At 40.3% G+C, this 23,675-nt stretch overlaps 1 protein-coding gene and 1 non-coding gene across 2 annotated transcripts in view; both read right to left on the bottom strand.

Moving 5' to 3' along the window:
• ARHGEF38 (Rho guanine nucleotide exchange factor 38) overlaps positions 1-23,675 on the bottom strand; it is a 147,600-nt gene that overhangs the window by 54,533 nt on the left and 69,392 nt on the right. The window contains exon 3 of the mRNA XM_008150239.3: positions 19,758-19,881. Coding sequence (XP_008148461.2) covers positions 19,758-19,881 — 124 coding nt within the window. The remainder of the gene's footprint in view (positions 1-19,757; positions 19,882-23,675) is intronic.
• On the bottom strand, positions 22,215-22,334 carry LOC114234682 (small nucleolar RNA SNORA28). The gene has a single exon (XR_003620871.2). It is a non-coding gene; the product is annotated as a small nucleolar RNA SNORA28 (small nucleolar RNA).

Here is a 23,675-nt window from a genome sequence, read left to right on the forward strand (position 1 = left end):
AATTTTTAAAAAATCTATGAAAATATCTCATGAACTCGTACTTATGAAGAGTGTTATGGACTAAATGTTTGTTTCTCCCTGAAACCCATATATTGAAGCCCTGACCCCCAGTGTAATGGTATCCCAAAGTGGGGCCTTTGGGAGGTACTTAGGTTTAGATGAGGTCACGAGGGGGAAGATCCCACAATGGGCTTGGTGCCCCCAATAAGAAGAGGAAGAGACACCAGAGCTTTCTCTCTCTCCACCAGGTGAGGATATGGGGAGGAGGCTCACTGCAAACCAGGGAGAGGGCTCTCAGCAAGAATCAGGCACCTTGACCTTGGTCCTCCAGCCTCCAGAGCTGTGAGAAGTAAATATCTCTCATTTAAGCCACCCAGTCTATAGTAATTTGTTATGGCAGCCTGAGCCGAAAAGACGGAGTTTAAAGTAGGAAGTTACTTGTATTAACAAGAAAAGAAAAAACACCCAATAAGTTTAATTCTGAAAACCAACTACCATGGTGTTAAAAGAGAATTTTAGTTAAAATAAGTAAAAATTAAGGTCTAAAATATATTCCAAAGGAAGTTCTGTGGTTCTAAAAAAACTTGTTGAGACAGTATTTAGAAGACAGAGAAGGGGTGGGATGGCTCCAAGGACAGAGGGTGGATATGGCCCACTCCCTGGAAAGAAAGTCTGAGATCAGGTGAGATCTTAACAGCCTCTGGCTGTCACTTCCCTGAGTGCCATACACAAGTGAAAGGAGTTTACAGCAGCTTTTACCCAGGAGTGCCAAGGAGAGCTCCCCACATCCGCTTATCCTTCGTGGATGAGCCCCGCTGCTGGGACCAAACAAGGCAGTAGGTTAGCCTGCCAAAATGCCAGAACACTTCTGTGATTTCTCTCTTTGAACAGCCTCCTTCTGTTCTCCAGCGGAGAATAAGGTGAGGAGGGGAAGTGAGAAGGAAGAGGATGAAAGGGTTAAAGATGCTTGCAGAAGCCACCATTCTTTGCCCTTGGTCTCATTTAATTCCTACCTCACTTGGGGACAAAACATACTAAAAAAAGATACCCCAGGAACCCTGATTAAGGTTATGAAATTCACACTAAAGGCAGGTGCCAGGTAGTGGTACATGCAGTTATGGGATTAAAGCAAGCAAATCCCGACTTCAAGATTAAGATGGCGACCGGCAAGAAGGTAGGGAGAGAGAGAGTGTGAGAGAGTGAGGGAGCGATAGATGAGTGTGTGGACATATGTGGTGTGTGTGTGTATGAGCTAGGGACAGTTAGATCCTGCTGGTCTTCCAAGGGGCTGCCAAACCGGGCAGTCTTAGATGGCAAAACTCTGCTGCCACCATGGACACTCCAGGGGCAGCCAGCACAGTCACAGAGACCATGCCATCTTGAAAAAACAGAGCTGCTTGAGACTAGGTTCCTGGCCTTAGCACCACCCAATCTGGTCTCAGTCACAAACCAGGACCCTACAGCCACTAGGGACAAAGACCTGCAACCACAGCTGCAGACCCACAGACAACAAAAATCCAGACATCCCAGTCACAGATTTCTGTGAGTCACAGAGCCCATCCCACTCCCCGCAGGCTCACTGCAGCACCATAGGAACTGCTAGACCCGCCCCTCACATGGGGCTGCAGCTCCACTATGGGAATTTGAGCCTGAGAGTGTGCAGATACTGGGAATCTGTTCCCAGCAACGCAATCAGGCGACCAAACCCCACGCCCACACTGGGCGGCAGTGCCACCTGACTTTGATTCTGGGCAAGCGCACACGGAAGTCTGTTTTCCACAGCACAGGAGTGGACCTCCTGCTGACACAGTGTGACTGTGCAACCAGTTCCCCAAGAAGACCCGGGACCCTGCTTCTCAGTATGAGAGGCAGCACTGAACACCACTGACTTGACTCTGTTTCTCATCGCATGCTCCTGGGATCCCTGATTCCCAGTGCATTCACACTAAGAGCCAGTGATTCTCCCAGTGCATTCACACTAAGAGCCAGTGACTCCAATTCTTGGCGCATGCACACACAGGGACCCTGATTCTCAGCACAAAGCTGCACAAAGCAACAGAGATTCTGATACTCGATTCTTGGTGCAGGCACAGGGGGTCTCTGACTCCTGGCATGCACTAAGGGTCTCTGATTTTCAACACATGCCAGTGGGGTCTCTTTTTCAGCGTGGCACAGGCAGGGTGCCTGATTCTAGGTGTGCACACGAGGCCACACTGAGCACCAGTGACTCTGAACCTGGGCAAGCCTGGCTCCCGCCAACTCATGGCAGCCACACATCTTGGTGTCTGAGCTCTTCAGTGACACTCGGGTGGTGTGAAGTCCCCACTGCACATGGCCCAGGCACACCCAACTGGACGTTTGAACCTTCTGGTGATAGTAAGAATGGGGAGACAATGAAACAATCCCTAGTGGCAAGAAAAAGAAGAATCGCCAATAAAGGTGATAAGTGAAACGGAAGCATACAACATGACAGAAAAAAGAATTCAGAGTAATAGTCGTACAGTTCATTCACCGGATGGATGAGAAAATCAACAACCTATGCAAAAATCAGGAAGAAAGCAAAAGTGATATAGCTACAATCAAAAACACCATGGAAGGTTGCAACAGTAGACTAGAAGAATCAGAGGACCAAATTAGTGAGTTAGATGATAAGGTAGAGAAACAAGCCCAATCTGAACAGCAACTGGAGAAAAGAATTAAAAAGCAGGAGGAGAGCCTAAGGGAGTTTTGGGACAACACAAAATGAAGTAACATACGTATAATAGGGCTGCCAGAAGGACAAGAAGAGCAGCAAGGATTAGAAAATCTATTTGAAGATATAATGACAGAAAACTTCCTGGATATGGGGAAGAAAAAAGTTACACAAGTACAGAGAGTTCCAAGCAAGATGAATCCCAAAAGACCCACACCAAGACATGTCACAATTACAATGGCAAATGTTGACGACAAAGAGAGAATCTTAAAGGCTGCAAGAGAGAGACAGAGAGTAACCTACAAAGGATCCCCCATAAGATTATCAAATGATTTCTCAACAGAAACACATCAAGCTAGAAGGGAATGGAAGGAGGTATAAAAAGTGATGCAAAGCAAAGGACTGAATCCAAGAATATTCTATCCAGCAAGACTATCAATCAAAATTGAAGGGGAAATCAGGAGCTTCCCAGACAAAAAAAGACTAAGGGAGTTTATCACTACCAAGCTAGCAATGCAAGAAATTCTAAAGGGAATTCTGTAAAAAGAAGAAATAGAAAGGGAGGAAGGAACACAGGCATAAAGCACAGAAATGGCTACAAACAAGTACCTATCAATAATAACATTAAACGTAAAAGGATTAAATGCTCCAATCAAAAGACATCGAGTGAGTGAATGTATAAGAAAACATGACCCATGTTTCCTACAGGAGACCCACCTCAGAACAAGGGACTCACACAGCCTGAAGTGAAGGGATGGAAAAATATCTATCAGGCAAACGGAAAAGAAAAAAAGCGGGGGTAGCAATACTTATATCTGACAAAATAGATCTCAAAGTGAATACCATAACAAGAGACAAGAAAGGCCACTTCATAATTTTAAAGGGATTGATACAACAAGAGGATATAACTCTGGTAAACATTTATGCATTCAATGCAGGAGGACCCAAATACATAAAAAAACTTCTGGAAGATATCAGGGGAGAGATCGACAGCAACATAATCATAGTAGGAGACTTCAATACCCCATTAACTTTACTGGATAAATCCTCTAGACAAAAAATTAGCAAAGAAACATCAATCCTAAATGACTCACTAGATGAGATGGAATTAATCGACATCTTTAGACCATTCCACTCCAAAACTACAGAATATACATTTTTCTCAAGCACACATGGGACATTTTCAAAGATAGATCACATATTGGGCCACAGGAAAAGTCTCTCCAAATTCAAGGGGGTTGAAATCATATCAAGCATCTTCTCAGATCACAATGGCATAAAATTAGAAATCAACTACAGTAAAAACAATCACAAAAATTCAAACACGTGGATGCTGAATGGCACACTATTAAACAATGAGTGGGTTACCAAAGAGATCAAAGAAGAAATAAAACACATCCTGGAAACAAACGACAATGAAAACACAACAATCCAGAATCTTTGGGACGCAGTGAAAGCAGTTCTGAGAAGGAAGTTCATAGCATTACAGGCCTACCTCAAAAAAAACAAGAAAAACTGGTACTAAACCATTTAACTCTGCAACATGAAGAATTAGAAAGAGAGCAACAAGAAAAGCCCAGTGTTAGCAGAAGGAAGGAAACAATAAAGATCAGAGCAGAAATAAATGACATAGAGACCAAAAAAAAAACAATACAAAAGATCAATGAAACCAAGAGCTGGTTCTTTGAAAGGATAAACAAAATTGATGAACCTCTAGCCAGACTAACCAAGAAGCAAAGAGAGAAGAACCAAATAAACAAAATCAGAAATGAAAGAGGTGAAATAACAACAGACACCACAGAAATACAAAAAATCATTAAAAAATATTATGAGCAACTCTACTCCAACAAACTGGTCAACCTAGAAAAAATGGACATATTCCTAAAAAAATATGACCTTCCAAAACTCAACCAGGAGGAATAAAAAAATCTGAATAGGCTGATATCTATGGAGGAAATTGAAGCAGTAATTAAAAATCTTCCAACAAACAAAAGCCCTGGACCAGATGGCGTCACAGGGGAGTTTTATCAAACATTCAAGGAAGAACTAAAACCTATCTTCCTCAGACTATTCCAAAAAATTCAAGAGGAAGGAGCACTTCCAAGCTCTTTCTACAAAGCCAGCATTACCCTAATCCCAAAACCATATAAAGAAAATACAAAGAAAGAGAATTACAGGCCAATAACCCTCATGAACATAGATGCCAAAATCCTCAACAAAATTCTAGCAAATTGAATTCAGCATTACATTAGAAAGATCATACACCATAACCAAGTGGGATTTATTCCAGGATGCAAGGATGGTACAACATCCGCAAATCAATAAATATAATACACCACATAAACAAATTGAGGGATGAAAACCATATAATTATATCCATTGATACAGAAAAAGCATTTGACAAAATCCAACACCCTTTCTTGATAAAAACTCCAGCATGGTGGGAATAGAAGGATCATACCTCAACATAATAAAAGCCATATATGACAAACCCACAGCTAACATCATTCTCAATGGGCAGAAACTAAAACCATTTCCCCTAAGAACAGGAACAAGTCAGGGATGCCCACTGTCACCACTCCTCTTCCACATAGTACTGGAAGTACTAGCCATTGTGATCAGACAAGAAGAAGAAATAAAAGGCATCCAAATTGGAAAAGAAGTAAAACTGTCCTTATTCACAGATGACATGATATTGTACATAGAAAACCCCAGAGACTCCATCAAAAAACTACTAGACTTAATAAATGAATTCGATAATATAGCAGGATACAAAATTAACACCTAGAAGTCTGTGGCTTTTCTATACACCAATAATGAACTCACAGAAAGAGAAATTTAAAAAGCAATCCCATTTACCACTGCAACAAAAAAATTAAGATACCTAGGAATAAACTTAACCAAGGAGACAAAGGACCTGTACTCAGAAAACTTCAGGATGTTAAAAATAGAGATAGAGGACAACATAAACAAATGGAAGAATATACCATGTTCATGGATTGGTAGAATCAACATCATTAAAATGTCGATACTACCCAAAGCAATCTGTAAATTCAACCCAATCCCCATTAAAATACCAATGGCATACTTCAAAGACCTAGAACAAATTCTCCAAAAATTTATCTGGAATTAACAAAAATTCCAAATAGCACAGTAATCTTGAGAAAGAACAATGTTGGAGGGATCACAATACCAGATATCAAGCTATACTACAAAGTCACTGTTCCCAAAACAGCCTGGTACTGGCACAAGAACAGACATATAGACCAGTGGAACAGAACAGAGAACCCAGAAATCGACACAAGCCATTATGCTCAATTAATATTTGACAAAGGAGGCAAGAGCAAACAATGGAGACAAGACAGTCTCTTTAATAAATGGTGCTGGGAAAACTGGACAGATACATGCAAAAAAATGAAACTAGACCACCAACTTACACCATACACAAAAATAAACTTAAAATGGATAAAGGACTTAAACATAAGATGGGAAACCATAAAAATCTTAGAAGAAGCCATAGGCAACAAAATAGCAGACATTTGTCGTAGCAATATATTTACCGATACAGCTCCTAGGGCAATGGAAACTAAAGAGAAAATAAACAAATAGGGACTACATCAAAATAAAAAGCAAAAGAAACCAGCAAAAGAAACCATCAACAAAACAACAGGAAAGCCCATTGCATGGGAGAACGTATTTGCCAATGTTATCTCTGATAAGGTTTTAATCTCCAACATTTATAAGGAACTCATACAACTTAACAGAAAGAAGATAAACAATCCAATCAAAAAATGGGCAAAGGACCTAAATAGATACTTTTTGAAAGAGGACATACAGAAGGCCAAGAGGCATATGAAAACATGCTCAAAGTAACTAATCATCCGAGAGCTGCAAATCAAAACAACAATGAGGTACTATCTCACACCTGTCAGAATGGCTATCATCAACAAATCAACATAGGACAAGTGCTGGTGAGGATGCGGAGAAAAAGGAACCCTCCTTCACTGCTGGTGGGAATGAGACTGGTGCAGCCACTGTGGAAAAATAGTATGGCATTTCCTCAACAAATTAAAAATGGAACTTCCATTTGACCCAGTAATGCCACTTATAGGAATATATCCCAAGAAAACAGAAACACCAATCAGAAAGGATATATGCACCCCTATGTTCATAGCAGCACAATTTACAATAGCTAATATTTGGAAACAGCCTAAATGCCCATCAGCAGATGAGTGGATTAAAAAACAGTGGTATAGCTACACAATGGAATACTACACTGCTGTAAAAAAAGAAGGAATTCTTACCTTTGCAGCAGCATGGATGGACATGGGGAGCATTATGCTAAGTGAAATAAGCCAGGTAGAGAAAGATAAATATCACATGATCTTACTCATTGATGGATAATAAAGAACATTACAGACTGTTGAACAAAAATAGAGGCAAAGAAGCATCGAACAGACTGTCAAACTACAGCGGGAAGGTAGGGGAGGGTTGCGGAGGTAAGAGATCAACTGAAGGACTTGTATGCATGCATATAAGCACAACCAACAGATGCAAGACACTGGGGGCAGGGGGACGAGAGCAAGTGCCACGGGGTAGGGGAGGCTGGGGGGAGGTTCGTTGGGGGGGGGTTGAAGGAGACATGTGTACTACTATTTGTAATACCTTTAACAATGAAAAAATTAAAAATTAAAAAAAATAAGCAAGCAAATCCCTTGAGTATCAATTTTATTAAGATATTTTGAGGAAAAACCATTATTTTCATATAAAACAGTAGAATTGAACATGTACATGAATTCTTAAGATAAAATGAGACTACAAAGTTATTTCATGCCTGTGACTTCAGGTCATAATTCTACATTCCCTGGGGCTCATCATATTTCTCTTCTGACAACAGGAATATTCCAGTAAAAGCGTTTCAGAAGCACTACAGAAAAGCATGTTCATTGGATTGGACAGTTCTGAGGTCTCTGGTGACATGGTAACAGCAATTTCAGAGGAGTGGTTTTAGGAGGGAAAGGGAGGTGAGGAATGGGACCAGTGCGGGGAGCTGGACCATACAGAGAAAAAAGAGAGAAAGGAAGGGAGCCAGAGTGGCGTGTGGGGCCTGGCCCATGACCACCACTGTGTCCATTGACAGAAAGGATAGTGTCATAACTGGCATGGAGTCTCTCAAAGGAGAGGCTATTCCACTGCTGAGGCAGCACCCACCCAGCACATCTGGCAGTGGGAGGTGGCCTGGCAGCTGGCAGCACACATGGGCACATTAGTGGGTAGTGAAGATGGATGGTATATAATACATAACATGGCCTGTGTTAGGAAGAGAGCAAGGGTTCCCTTCTGACTGTCCATAATTACTGACGCTCTTTGGGGCAAATCAGGCTCTCACTGTTTGTCTGAATCATGAGGTTGGACTGGATGCTCTTTAAATCCAGTGCTAAGTTCGAGAATACGGCTGTTTATGTTAATGGTAACTCACAGTCTCTTCCTGCAACTTTCTGACAGCCTGGATACTTTAACTCTGATAGGGATTGTGATAGCAACTGGCACATTAAGAAAACATTGGCTCTTAGAGGTTGGCTAGGCTTACTGTGGTGAGCATTTTGCAATGTATACATGTAAGGAATCATTATATTATACATCTAAAACTAATATAATGTTACATGTCAATTATACCTCAACAAAATAAGACACTGGTTCTCTGAGAGTTGAAAGTTAAGGTTTCCCCTGGCTGGCTTAGGAAAAGAAACCCTAACTTTTCCCTTCTCAAGGTTAGTAACAGTGAGGTCTCTGTTCTTAGACCAACCCGTAATTCTCCATTCATCACATCTTAGTAAGCACCTCTCTTGAGATGGCTTGCCTCTGCTACAGCCAGTTGCTCTATGCTACCCATCAGCCTTTGAAAACGGCCTGGGAAAAACCACAGGAAGACTCTGCGACAACAGAATAATTGCTGACTTCCCTCTGTGTGCTGGCCAGTATACTGAACACTTCTCATTATCTCCATCTACCATTCATTTCATTCATCCAGGAACTGTCTTTTGAGAACACTGTTTTAGGAGCAGGTGATACAACAGCAATAAAACAGAAAAGAATTCTCCCCTCATGGTTCTGTGTTCTGGAGGGGTGCGCCCCGTGTCTCGTATCTTTCTTCCATGGAGGACTAGCTATCCCCACTTGAAATATGAGCAAATGAATGTGGCATCCATTGTTAGTTGTTTATCCATTCTTCTTCTTCTTCTTTTTTTTTTTTCCCCAAACGAACAGAATTTAGAACAGCAATGTGCCCAGTTAAAAATACGAACTTTTTCCAACTTCTGGTAGGTAGGGGTGGCCAAGTATATATGCAAGTGTGTGTTTTTGTATAAATGTATATGTGCACAAAATGAAATGTGTGTGAAATGAAATCATGAGATATAGGTGGAGGTCACTGGGAAGGGCTTCTGTCCCCACCCCTCAATGAAAAAGCCTTGGGAGGAGGTGGTTTTGCTCTTATTTCTTGCAGGAAGCATGCTTGGCAGTAGAGTAACCATCTTGAGGCCATGAAGCCAAATGCCAAATACTATGAAGGAAAAAGCTGCAAGGAGCCAGTAGGCAGCTGCCCCAGTGAACTACTGAATTATAGATTTACTAGAGGCCCGGTGCACGAAATTCGTGCACGGAGGGGGGGCGTGTCCCTCAGCCCAGCCTGCACCCTCTCCAATCTGGGACCCCTCGAGGGATGTCCAACTGCCCGTTTAGGCCCGATCCGGGATCGGGCCTAAATGGGCAGTCGGCCATTCCTCTCACAATCCAGGACTGCTGGCTCCCAAATGATCACCTGCCTGCCTTCCTGATTGCCCCTAACCGCTTCTGCCTGCCAGCCTAATCAACCCCTAACCACTCCGCTGCCAGCCTGATTGATGCCTAACTGCTCCCCAGCCAGCCTGTTTGCCCCCAACTTACCTCCTCTGCCGGCCTGGTCACCCCTAACTGCCCTCCCCTGCAGAGTTGATCGCCTCCAACTGCCCTCCCTTGCAGGCCTGGTGCCTCCCAACTGCCCTCCCCTGCTGGCCATCTTCTGGTGGCCATCTTGTGTCCACATGGGGGCAGGATCTTTGACCACATGGGGGCAGCTATATTGTATGTTGCAGTGATGGTCAATCTGCATATTACTCTTTTATTACATAGGATTGTTATTTGAGGGGGGAAGTTCCTATTTGGTTAAGTCCGTTGGGCGATGTTTCTATTCCAAGCAGGAAAGTGCAGTCCTAACCCACCCACAGAGCTAGCAGTGACAGCACCAGAATTAAAACAGACCTTCTTGCTCCAAAGGCTGCGATCTTTCCGGGCTATTGTGCGCCTTCAAGGTCTGCACCTCTGCCAACCCACTTCTCATGTTCCCTCGCTGGCTGCTGGGAAAGTGTTCAGGGACTCAGAGGACTCTTGCACTCATAGAATGTAGTACTTTGTTTCCATGTGTTTTCTGTGAAGCATCTGACGTTTCACAGCTCCATTCAAATGGGACTGCCCAGCTACCCCACTGACCTTCATCAGCCAGCCCCAGCAGCAGAACATCCTAGAACGTAACACTCTCTTCAGTTAAGGAAGTGTGGAACTTAGTAACAACCCACCCTACTTCTGTTTTTATCACAAGAAATAAATCCTCATAGTCCTGGGATCCATGCTCACCACACTCCTGTCCTGGTGCCTGCCTTCTGCCGGCTTTCTCTTTCCTGTGTGGATGGATGTGTACTTGACCCAGAAGCCTTCCCTCTTTTTTTCTGTCATATTCCTTGAAGCTGACAGTTTTCCTGTTACTGCCAACCTTTGGAATACAATGCCCTGACCTTTCAGCTGCTGCTTCTGGGTCTCCCCCTGCCAGCCTCACCCATTCCAGCGCGCAGGACTCTCCGGACCTGTCCTAGCTGGGCGCAGTTCACTGGGTCAAGCCTGGCTGTGTTCTGAGTAAGACACACACACACACACACACACACACACACACACACACACACTGTAACAATAATAACAGTAGAAAAATTATTCAGGTGAGCTCATTTGTGGCAACACAACATGAGTTGTCAGTAACGATGGTCTTCTCACAAAACCTGCGAAAGGCACAGATCCTCTTCCAGGGACCTACAGGAGGCAGGGCCTAGCAGAACAGAGTGCTGCCGTGGAACAACAGTACATTACCCCCTACACCTTCAAAGAATGGAAGCCTCTTCAAGGGTACACTCACCCTCAGGAAGGACCTATGAGAAATTGCAGTTCCTGTCCCCCAACTTCTTTCAGCTCTGGTTCTCAGCCCAGTGTGCATTAAGTGGGCACATAAAGTGGACTTTAACATATTTGAACTCGGTTTTTTCGTTAACACTATGGAACATGACAACATTTCTTCAAATGCATAGAAGAAGGCACAGCCCTGTTTTGCTGGTCTATTGCTATGTGACAAGGCACCCTAGAATTTAGGGCCTTAAACCAACACCTGTTTTGATTTTCTCACAGGATTGTGTGGGTTGGCCAGCATCAGCTGTGGGGTTCGGCTCCGCTTGATGTCTCCTGGGGCTGCAGTCATCAGAGGGCTTATCTGGCTACATGGTCCAAGATGGCGCATTCTCAAGTCCGGCGCCTTGCCAGGGACAGTGGGAAGGCTGGGCGAAGCTGGGATGCTGGGACAGCTGGGCCATGGTCTCAGTCTACACACTCTCAGGTCTGATCTCTCTCCACGGGACCTCACTGTGTAATATTCCAGCAGGGTAGCTGGATTTCCAAATGGCAGACTTCCCAAATCATAAAAGTAGAAATCGCCAACTTCTCTTAAGACGTAGGCCCAGTTGTTGACACAGTGAGTCTCAGGGCCATCCACAGACAAAATGGGACTAGACCACATAGCGGTGTGACTACTGGGAGGCTTGGTCCATGGAGGACCATCTTTGGAAAGTGGCTACTGCAACTGCTATCCACTCTACCAAATGTCCAAAGGATGTTTGATATGTTAAATAGCCCAACAAGAAAAACACGTGTTGCCATATTAGGTATGTGAATTACCAAGTTGGATGTACATATATTGGTAGCATTTAGAGACCACACACACCCAGTGAATCTGATTTGTTTGAAAAACATGATTAGGATCTCTGGAAAAAAATTCACATTTTATTCAATTGTTACATACATAAAAAAAATCAAGCTTTGCAGATAGATAATATTCTCAGGATAATAAGTAAAATCCTCCTCCTGGTTTATCTAGGTATCAGGAAAGTTTCCCTTCGATGGTAGAGTTGTGAAACACAAACTCTTATGCGTGTCATCTAAGGACAGAGAAATGGGACACCTGTGTTTTTCATTTTGTGGTAACCTGATTTCGGAATACTTCACTAAGAATCAGTTTATCTTATGAAATGTAAGAACTCTGGTGAAAGATGTTTAGTGATGGAAATTGCCAGTGAACACTGCATTGATATGGCTACCACGGATGGGTCATGGAGGCTCCTTGGCACTACCCTCCAGCCACTTTTAAAAAATATATTTTTTTATTGATTTCAGAGAGGAAGGGAGAGGGAGAGAGAGATAGAAACATCAAATGATGAGAGAGAATCATTGATCAGTTGCATCCTGCACGCCCACCACTGGGGATTGAGCCCGCAACCTGGCCATGTGCCTTTGGTCTGCAGGCCGATGCTCTAACCACTGAGCCAAACCAGCCAGGGCCATTTTGTGTTTATTTATTTATTTATTTGGATAACATGGCCATCCAACTTATTGGTAATCAATTTGATAAATATTAAAAACATTTATTGGGGTGACAGTGGCTAATATGATCATGTAGGTTTCAGTGTGGGTTTCTATGTTACAAGATCTGTATATTGCACTGTGTGCATTTCCCATACTCTCCTGACTTGAGGCCTTTATGCCGTTTGTCATTTAGAAAGTCATTTGTTCCAATATCCACCTTCCTACATCCTTCAAGTCCCAACTCTAAACCCACTTTCCAAATTAAGTTTTTTCTCATCATCTGAGTTGAATTAATATCTTCTCGGTGTATTAATTGGCTATTGCTGCAATCACCCCCAAACTGAAAGGCTTAAAACAACACAGTTTGTCTACAATTCTTTGGGCTGACAATTTGAGAAGGGCTCAGCTGGGATGGCATGTCTCCATGTGCGCTGGGCGAGTTTATTCATACACTTGCAGTCTGTGGCTGGGGGCCAGCTGGCTGAGGAGGGCTTTACTCACATGGGCAAGGCCTTGATTGTGTTGACTGGAATGACTGGGTAATTTGAGCCTTCTCGCTCCCCATGCAGAGAGTGCATGTCACAATGCTGTTGCAGAACATCATTGTTGCCACATTTTATTGGCAAAAGCAAGCCACAAGGCTAGCCCAGATATAAAGGGTAGGGTGTGTGTGTGTGTGTGTGTGTGTGTGTGTGTGAGAGAGTGAAAATACGACTCCTACTTTTTATTTTTCAAAAATGGGCTTAATGTTTTAATATTTTATTTTAAATGATCTTCCTATGTTTTTATAATCTACCTCAAAGTATAACTTACGATTAGTAAAATTGAAATTCTGAACATCTTTGTTTTCTCTGTAAACCATAATGTTTTTAACTCTTTATTTTGAACTAATTTTGTACTTAGAGAAAAGTTGCAAAAATAGTACCAATAGGCTCCAAATATTCCTCACTCAGCTTCCCCAATGTCAACATCTTACACAGCCCTTGTGCCGTTGTCAGAAAAAAGAAATGAAGGTTGCTTCAGTACATTTAACTAAACTACACACCTCATTTGAATTTCAACACTGGTGTCCCTTCACTGTTCTAGAATCTATCCGGGCTTCCACTTGCGTTTATTTGTTACTTCTCCTTAGGCTCCTGCAGCCTTTGAAAGATTACAGTTTCTCAGTCCTATCTTATCTTTAATGACTGACATTTTACCGTAGAAGAGTACTGATCAATAATTTTGTCAAGTAACCCTCATGTGAGTTTGCCGATGTTTAGTGTGTTCTCATGGTTGCGCATATTTTGGACAGAAGTACCACAGATGTGATTTTTTTCCCCCTTTAGCACATCGTATTACAAGTTTCATGATGTGAATATGTGTTCTTTCCTGGTATCATTGACCTTGATCACTTGGTTAAGATGTTCTCTGTCTGGTTTCTATTGTAAAGTTACCACCTTCCTTCCCCTTTGAGATTAATTAATACTTAGGAGATACTTGGAAACTATTAAAAGTATATTTCTCCTCAAACTTTCATCCACTAAATCTAGCATTGATCAGTGGATTTTTGTATGTAACAATTATGATTATAGAGTTTGTCTAATAGTAACTTTCTATTTTCCTCTTTCCTTATACATTTATTCATTGAAATATATCATAAGGAAGAGCTTTCCTTTCTCCTCATTTATCTGTGTGGACTCGCTATTTATTTTATCCAATGGATTAAAATCTAATACAGGCATTATTTATTTTGCTGCTTAAATATGTAAACCATAATATTTTAAATTTGGAAAATACTCCCCTGTGAGCACAGAGGCACCTAATAAGCTCAGAGAAAATTCTGCTAAATAGAAGATATTCAAATTATGATTACAAATCTCTCTATATTAAAATATGTAAATATTTGGGTGCAAATGTTTTGACAGATACTGTCTTTGCCTCCATTTGTATGTGTGTGTGTGTTTTTTTGTTTTGTTTGTTTGTTGTTGTTTTTTTTTGAAAAATTAAGTTCACCAAATAAACTGTTTTTATTTATGGTTTTTGAATATTTTTCCAAACATAGATATTATAAAACCTGGTACAGAATATTAAATAGGAGCTCCATCAAGAGCTTCTTTCCATAAGTCATGCTTTCCAAAATATAATCACAAAATTTCAAAATTAAATATTTTATACAATATGAACTCTCATTGTTTAATTTTTTAAGTTAATTCCTTTTTCATAGGGATACATTTCCTTGTCTTCCCATTTGAATTTTTTTCAGTAATTGCAATTATAAAGATTAAAAAGCTGAAATTACTCTTTTCCTTTGCGTGTTGAATGTTTTAACTAAAAAGTTTTAAATAATTTTGAACAAAATGCAATTTCTAAAAGCTGATTAGTGACCACCAGCAAAGAAAATGTGACATGAATAGGATTATTTTTTAAATTAACATCAATTTTATCTTCCAAATATTGTATGTAGCTCTTTCTAACTTTGTACATATAAAACTATGTGTGAAGTTTTACTAATTACTATTTCAGTTAATGTAATAGCCCAGCTTTGTTACATGAGCACCATCATCAATCCCAGTACATTTCTGCTCCATAGATTTATTTTACAGTAAAAAAAATTATTTTACTGTGATGCTGAATTCCATCAAAATATGCATTTGTATTATCATTTGCATTCACAAGTTTAATTTTTAAAGATATGGTAGCCTTTACAATAACGTCAGAAAATTCAACTTTGACACAATCAACTTCCAATAGCTTTTCTTTGATTCTGTGAATTGAGTTAAACACTTTTAAGTTATTATTGGAATTGATTTTCTATTTTTGTAAAACTGTCATAATTGGACTGTCTGCAAACTTCTGATTATGATGTCAACTCATGAACAGCCATTGCTTTATATTGCTCACAGGCCCACCCAAGGAAACTTGGAATAAAAAATTATCTAAGTATAGGTCCTTTGTCTCCTTGGTTAAGTTTATTCCTAGGTATCTTAATTTTTTTGTTGCAATGGTAAATGGGATTGCTTTTTTAATTTCTCTTTCTATGAGTTCATTATTGGTATATAGAAAAGCCATAGACTTCTGGGTGTTAATTTTGTACCTGCTACATCGCCAAATTCATTTATTAAGTTGAGTAGTTTTTTGATGGAGTCTCTGGAGTTTTCTATATATAATATCATGTCATCTGCGAGTAAGGACAGTTTTACTTCTTCTTTTCCAATTTGGATGCCTTTTATTCTTCTTCTGGTCTGATCACAATGGCTAGTACTTCCAGTACTATGTCGAACAGGAGTGGTGAGAGTGGGCATCCCTGTCTTGTTCTGTTCTTAGGGGAAATGGTTTTAGTTTTTGCCCATTGAGTATGATGTTGGCTGTGAGTTTGTCATATATGGCTTTTATTATGTTGAGGTATGATCCTTCCATTCCCACCTTGATGAGAGTTTTTATCAAGAAAGGGTGTTGGATTTTGTCAAATACTTTTTCTGCATCAATGGATATGATTATATGGTTTTTATCTCTCAGTTTGTTTATGTGGTGTATCACATTTATTAATGTAAGATAACTATCACTTGACCTAAATGAAGTCAAGCTGCATGGAGTGACTTGTAAATACACCTTCTGCAGCTGCCATGAAAACATCATGTGCACTTGGACTTAAAGATATAGGTCAGATTTCAACAAGTTGGTACTTCCTCAGCAGATTTCTGTATTTTGATTGCCTTATGGACCCCATGGTGGATGGTGGTATTTTGTGTGTTCTTTGTTTATCATCAACTTTCTTGAGAAACAGAAAAATCGATACTTAATTTTTTTAAACATGTGTACACTAAACCTTGTTTCTGAATTGGTTTATTGCCAAGTAAAATAGTTATAAATTTTATAGACAATAAAAAGTTAGATTTAGAGCATAAGATAAATTACTAACCTACTGTAGTAGCAGCATCCAGATGCTCTGTAGCAGGACAGCTCAGCCCCTGCCACCCATACATATTGCACTTACACCTAATCTTTAATTCCGTACATGTCCCACTCAACCCATTGACTGTTATCCTAGTGGTTTCATGCCTCTTACAGGTCATGGCATGGGCCACCCAGCATGGGCTATGACACAACTGGCTGCTCAATCAGCGGACAGCAGGATCTGCAGCATCAAATGTCTCTCTCATCCCCAGAAGAACAGGTTACAGTTAGCTGTTGCTAGCTGTTCATGTTCAAATGCCGTTCTATCAGCCAGTGCCCTGCATGCTACACTTCAAAGGAAGATGTAAGTTTCCTTGAGACTAGAAAAGGTGGGGAAAGGAGAGATGGGCTGTCTTTTAGCGTTTACCATGTGTTGCAGCGAGAACTCTGTCAAATGCACTTGCCTCTTACCCTCTACTAGGAGACACTGTGTCAGAAGTTGAAGTACAATGTAGAGGTCTTACCAAATCTCTTGAAATGCAACTATTAATAATGATCCTCCTTTAAAAAGGAGAAAATCCAAGGCAAATGCCAAACTGGACTGAATGCTTGAACAATAGCCTGAAACCAGGATGTTCTAGGCCCGTGGTCGGCAAACTGCGGCTCGCGAGCCACATGCGGCTCTTTGGCCCCTTGAGTGTGGCTCTTCCACAAAATACCACGGCCTGGGCAAGTCTATTTTGAAGAAGTGGCGTTAGAAGAAGTTTAAGTTTAAAAAATTTGGCTCTCAAAAGAGATTTCAATCGTTGTACTGTTGATATTGGGCTCTGTTGACTAATGAGTTTGCCGACCACTGTTCTAGGCAAATTAGGCCACATGTCTCCTTCTGGGAATCGAACCCTGACCTCCTGGTTCATAGGTCAATGCTCAACCACTAGGCCACCATGGCCGGGCTCCTTAAACCTTGAATTGTCTTTGACTCTGGCATGTACAGTCAACCACTGAATCATCTTTATGCTTTCTTTATTCTTACTGTGTCCACCTTAGCCTAGATGCTGTTACCGCATGCCTGTATTCCTTATAATTACCTATCCATTGGTCTAGGAATCATTTCCTCATTCTATCCATTCTCTTCACAGCTACCATAGTTTTATTTATCCAGAAACTTTGTGTCTCATCACACCCTTGCTGAAAAAACTTTTAATAGCTCCTTATTACCTGCAGAGAAAATTCCAAACTTTGATTCTGAGTATGGTCTGTTCCTACTCTATACTTACAGATGCATTTGTCATTCCACCCTTGCATGAATTCCTCACTCCAGCTTGACTTGATCACTCCCCAAGTCCTAAATACACTTGGCATTTGGCATTTGCTGTCCATGCTTTTGTTCATGCTTCCATTCAGTCTTCTCAAGCTATACCTCACTTGTTGAAATCTGACCTATATTTTAAGCCCAAGTAATATCTTCAAGAGTCCTGCTCTGATTCCCCATCCAGGAATATTCTCTTTATCCTCTGAAGGTCTGCAGTTGTATAGAAACTACTCTGGTGGTGTATTATACTACTACCTTCAATTCAAGGAGCTGCTTGATTGCAAACTTTTGCAGGATGGAAATGAACTCTTTCATCTTTTGATACTGAGAATGCCATGCAGCATGAGTCTGTGAACATGCTGCTGCTTAATAACTATTCATTGAGTGAATTAATAAGTGAATGGCTAATAAATCCAAACTAAAGAGATAATGAATGAAGTCTTCACTCTAGAAAATATTTTTACAGTGTATTGGAAAATACATTAATTAACCCAGGCTGCCACAGCAAAATAACAAAGACTGGGTGACCTACACAACAGACATTTATTTCCCATGGTTCTGGAGGCTGTAGAGTCCAAGCTCAAGGTGCCAGCAGATTCAATTTCTGGTGAGGACCTCTGGAGGTCCTCACATGGTAGAGGGACAGAGGGAGGGAACTCTGGTCTTTCTTCCTCTCATTATAAGGACACTAGAGGGAGCGCCCCTTTGGAGTTCATCTAAACCTAAATTACCTCTCAAAGGCCCCAGCTTTAAACATCATCTCATTGGGATTAGGGCTTCAACAAATTAATTTTGGGGGAACACAAATGTTCAGTACATAACGAGGACATTTAATCACAAGAAATGATTGCATTTAAGCTTGTCTGTGGGAGAATCTTTTTGAGTGAATGGGCATTGTGATCTGTGAAGTCCTACAAATAGCCAGGTTGATTCACCCTTCATATAAGATCAGCCTTGTTTATTAATCTTTGGGTCATCCATAAATGCTAAACAAGATCAGTATCATGCCATTTTTATAACTCTGATTTTCACTAACAAATAAAGACACAATAGATAAAGACATAAGGTGTGTATTTGGGTCTCTGTGTCTGTCTCAAACAAAAGGATCCAGATCAAACTTATAATAGTGGCTTCTTATGGGGAAGACAGTGGCATTGCAGAGGTATATCACCCCGTGTGCTCCTGAACTGTTTTGATATTTTTGTAATGAGCATATTTTACATATTATGTTGAAACAGAAAAGTGATTTTTAAATCTTTTAAGAATTCTTGGCCTACATGGAACTATGTATATGAGATCCTAATGTGGCAACTGCCTTCAACGAGTTCATACACAGTATTCCTTTGGAAGCCCCAAGAAATGAAGAAAATAAAAACTTGGCTCAATGTATTTCCAATGATAGCTCTATTGCAGTGGTCGGCAAACTGTGGCTCGCGAGCCTCGGTTTGCTGCTCTATTGACTAATGAGTTTTCCGACCACTGACCTAGACTCTCGATTCCAATAATTACAGGCTGTTGTTGTTCCTTGTGATTAAGCCCCTATCCCAGTGGTCGGCAAACTCATTAGTCAACAGAGCCGCAGTTTGCCGACCACTGCTCTATTGTTTTCAAAAATCTTACCAGAATAAGAAAATAATCTTACTGTGAGAGTAAAAACATATCTGGAAAGCAAATATATAGGAAAAAAAAAAAGAAAAGGCATGGAAAAAGTTGAACTTGTGTGTCTCACAAATCATATAAACTCTTCACACAAAAAGAATTTACAATCCCCAAATGAATGGATTCATAGGCATAAATCTGAAAAACATTGTGACTAAAATCAGTAAAGCTATTAAAGTATTTAAATATTTAATTCTTTTAAGGATCAAGTACGTGTTAACCATAAAACAAAATGAGAACATCTGGAAGGCAAAGAGGTTGAAAGATTGAAAATAAAAAAGCAAATGGTGTGTATAGTGTTACTGAGAGACTTCAGCAAATGGATATCAACCCATTTCAAAATAAATACAGAGTTTGTGTAATTACAATGAGCCTGAAGAGGGGTTTACATTTATATACCTCCTGGGAAATTGGATGAGTCAGAAACATAAAACCAAAGCAAAGGAAGGGTATTGAAATATTATTTCCTGCTGCATTGTAGAACAGAGAAGAGAATAAACATACCGATTACTTGCATGGCCGGTTCCACGTCTGCTGTGGCCTCTTCCAACAATGACAGCAGCTTGGCTGATATCTGATGTACGGATTCAATATTGCTAAACAAGCTATCCACGTCCAGCCGATCAATCTGAAGAAAAACAAACACTGAGTAGCAGCTGATAGAAAGAGACCCACTGTATTTAGGATGTTATCTCTCACAGTAAGCATTTATATGCCAGCCCAGGCTGCTTTCATCAACCTTTTCTGTAAACACCCTTCTTTAGGATTTCTAGAGGAACTGTGTAGTTTTTCATGCAAGAAATTGGGATAGTGCACTTGTTACCTCCTTTTTATTTCTTTATTTTAACTAAATTTTTGTGAGAAGAGTGTACACCTACATATGCTTATAAGAACCAGAGTGTGAAGAAGACGTGGGCCAGCTAATTGGCATTTTTATGAACTGCCCTCCAGGAGGGTGTGTACCTAGGCATATACATTTCGAACACTGTACTGCTCACAGAGCAGAGGTCAGGCCTTCCTCTAGGCAAGAAATTATTTTCAAAGCTGTTTTAAAACATACATGTTTTCAAACTGATGACAAGTAGTTGTGCTGAGCTGTTCCTGTTTTTTTTTAAAAAAAAATAAGAAATGTGAATAGAAGTCTTTAACAAACGTGTTCTGCTAATTAAAGATTCATCATATCATTTCTTCATGCACACCCTCAAAAACTAGTGTTATCATTCCCAGATCTTATGGCTGGTATTTATAATAATTTTCCTGTTCTTTCATCCATCCTTTTATTAACTATTTCCTGAGTACCTTGTATGTACCAAGAATTGTAACAGAAGCCATACTCTGTCAGAGGCATTGGATGATTGGTGGAAGGATGGACAGCTATCCTAATCAATCTAAGTGGAGTGTGTCTGGAGTTTGCTATATCTTGCTCAAAATCTTCCTCTTGAGTTTAAGTTAGATCTTGCATAATCAAACAGTATCTACTTGGGTCAGGAACAGATCAGTATAGGCTCCACTGGGCAACTACGGGGAACAGGAGTAGGTGTCTTCTACCCCTGGTTTATTGTGCGTGAGGTTGTAGGTGAAAAAGCAAACCATCAATAATCAAGTCATGGAGGTACTTCAAAGGTGAAAAGTAGAGCTGCTAGTCAAAAACCCAGGTCAGCAAAATTCGATGTTAGAGAGTGATAGAAAGTTGAGCTAAGGATCAGAAAGAAAGAAGCTGAGAAAGTAAGGGAAATTGGCAACACTAAATCCTATATAATAAAGAGGTAATATGCAAATTGACCATCAAGCCCTTACAAGATGGCTGCCTACAAACAGGCCAGCAGGGGGGTTAGTGAGGGACAACCAAACAACTGAACAAGCAGGCTGCGTGGGACGACTAGGCCCGCGGGGGAGAGGGGGGTTGCAGGAGACAACCAGGCCAGTGGTAGGGGGAGGGGCTGTGAGGGGCAACTAGACCAGCGGAGGGGGGCAGTTGGGGGTGACCAGGCCGGCATGCAGAGGCAGTGAGGGTGCGATCAGGCCAGCGGGGGCGGGGGGGCAGTTAGGGGAGACCAGGCAGGCAGGCAGGTGAGCGATTAGGAGCCAGCGGTCCAGGGTTGTAAGAGGGATGTCTGACTGCCCGTTTAGGCCTGATCCCGGGGATCGTGCCTAAACCGGCAGTTGGACATTCCCCGAGGGGTCCTGGATTGGAGAGGGTGCAGGCTGAGCTGAGGGGACCCCCCCCCACCCCCACCACCACTCTGTGCATGAATTTTATGCACTGGGCCTCTAGTATAAAATAAGAAACAGACTTGGAGGAATTTCTGAAGATGAGGTCCAACAACTGCAGCTTCTTTCTCATGCTCTCAGCATCAGTTTCACTGGGTGTGCTAGATCCATTTAGTGGGGAGGGAGGAGGCAGACAGCCATCTTCTCTTATCCTTTTTGACATTGAACTATCTATTGTTCCCCATACTGGACATGGATAATATTGATAAGGATATTCTGTTATTGAGCATAGAAGCATCACTTCACATTGAGCCTTGTTTAAAATTTGGTGACTATGTCAGTTATTTCTTATGCAATATGGTCTGACTGTACGTTTTTTCAACCATCTTGGGAAATTCTTCACTTTTCTATCATCAGTCTTGACCTCAATAAAACTTCCATTCTGATTTGTAATCAAATTCTATATGATTGTATGTAATGAGTTTATTTCAATATAGTGCTATACAACTTTTTTCCTATTTATGTATTCTGAAACTATCATTATCTCTATAGTACAGTATTACATTACAATCATTATTAGCTGATAGGGTCTTTAACTCAGTATCTCACAAAATGTTCCTTCATTAAGCACTCACTTTACCAGGATAGGGCATATGTGGCTCTTCTGCCTTAAATCTATGATATTATTATATAAACTACCTAAAAGCAGATGACGGTTCTATGGCTCTTTGCTAATACTTTTTTTTTTTCACTGTCTAAATCTACATAACGGCTTGTCTCATAGAGGAGAACACTGGAATAGGTTAGATTTTGATGCTATAGCACGCTCAAATTGTGTCAGTGTCGACCATCTGCTACAGCTAATACTTTTAAATGGCTAAAATGTCACATATCTCTGAGTACCATGGATTGAATGAATTATTTATTCTGAGTTGTTTTATGCTTTGGTTATTAATTGAATCACAAAGGTGTACCTTTGCCTAGTGCAAAATGTTTCCCAAAAGTTGTATATGTGTCAAATTTTTTGTAGGTTGAGTTATTTTAGATGTACTAGTAAAATATTTCTTAAAATCATATTTGAAATGAATCCTTCTAATATGTAAAATTTCATCCCTAATTTACTTGCTTTGTAAGATTAGATGTAGTTCATACAGTGTACCCTATTATTATTTCATTTTGTTGTGGAAACTTCATTCTGAGGAACTTAAAGTATTCCATATTTGTTATTTCACATATCTTGCCAACTTCTCTGTAAAATATATACAGTTTGAATGCAGAGAAACTCATGCAGAATAAAGAAAGGTGTCATGCTTAAAATGATGAAGTTCAGGCAAGAGCTAGAAATGGAAATTGACCTCTTAATGCTATGCCTTCGTCAATTACCAGCAAATATTATGAATAGAATACTTTGCCATCTCTGTTTGGATTTTGTTGGTTTGTTTCTGAGTTTTTCACTAAGTTGTCACTTTTATAAATTATTTCCCAAGGTCAGAATCTTGTATATCTAATTTAGATTTTAAATTCAGTTAGCAGGGATCTAATTCTATATCTATCTCTAATCTGAACTCAATGCAACAAGTATTAAATAACAAAACAGGTTTTTAATTCATTTCTATCTGAAAGATAGGAAGGATGAAACATCAATTGGCCCGGTTTCAACTGCTGGTATCACCACAGGCCCATGGGGATTCTGTGAATCATAAAATGAATTCACAGTCAGTCACTGCTATGCCAAGGGACAAACAAAGGTCTGGTCTAAATAAGCTTTTAAAAGTGGTAGATGATTTTATAATTACTGATATAAATTCAAGGAATCATTTATGTACAGTTACTAAACATTTACTAGGAAGAGGAAATGCTCTAAGAGCTTAAGTTGAGTTATATTTTAAATGGATTAAAAATTCATTATTTTAAAAAAGATTTAATTTGGGCATACATTATTCTACATTTAATAATTTAAATGTACAAAGCAGAAAATTAAAGGTCAGTGTGTTTGGTGATAATTCTTTGATTTACATAAATATTCATCACAGAATCTATTTCAAATAGCAAGTTCCCATTACATTTAAATAATTTTTTGCTGAACATACAGTTGCATGTATCCAACACCACTCAGGTAAAAATGTCTAAGTAAAGAAAAACATCTATAAAACTTTGTCAATTCAAAGACTTTGCACCTGACAAGCACCGTATACTCCTGTTTTCGAAAAC

The sequence above is a fragment of the Eptesicus fuscus genome, chromosome 2 (assembly GCF_027574615.1).
Source record: "Eptesicus fuscus isolate TK198812 chromosome 2, DD_ASM_mEF_20220401, whole genome shotgun sequence".
Lineage (NCBI taxonomy): Eukaryota > Metazoa > Chordata > Mammalia > Chiroptera > Vespertilionidae > Eptesicus > Eptesicus fuscus.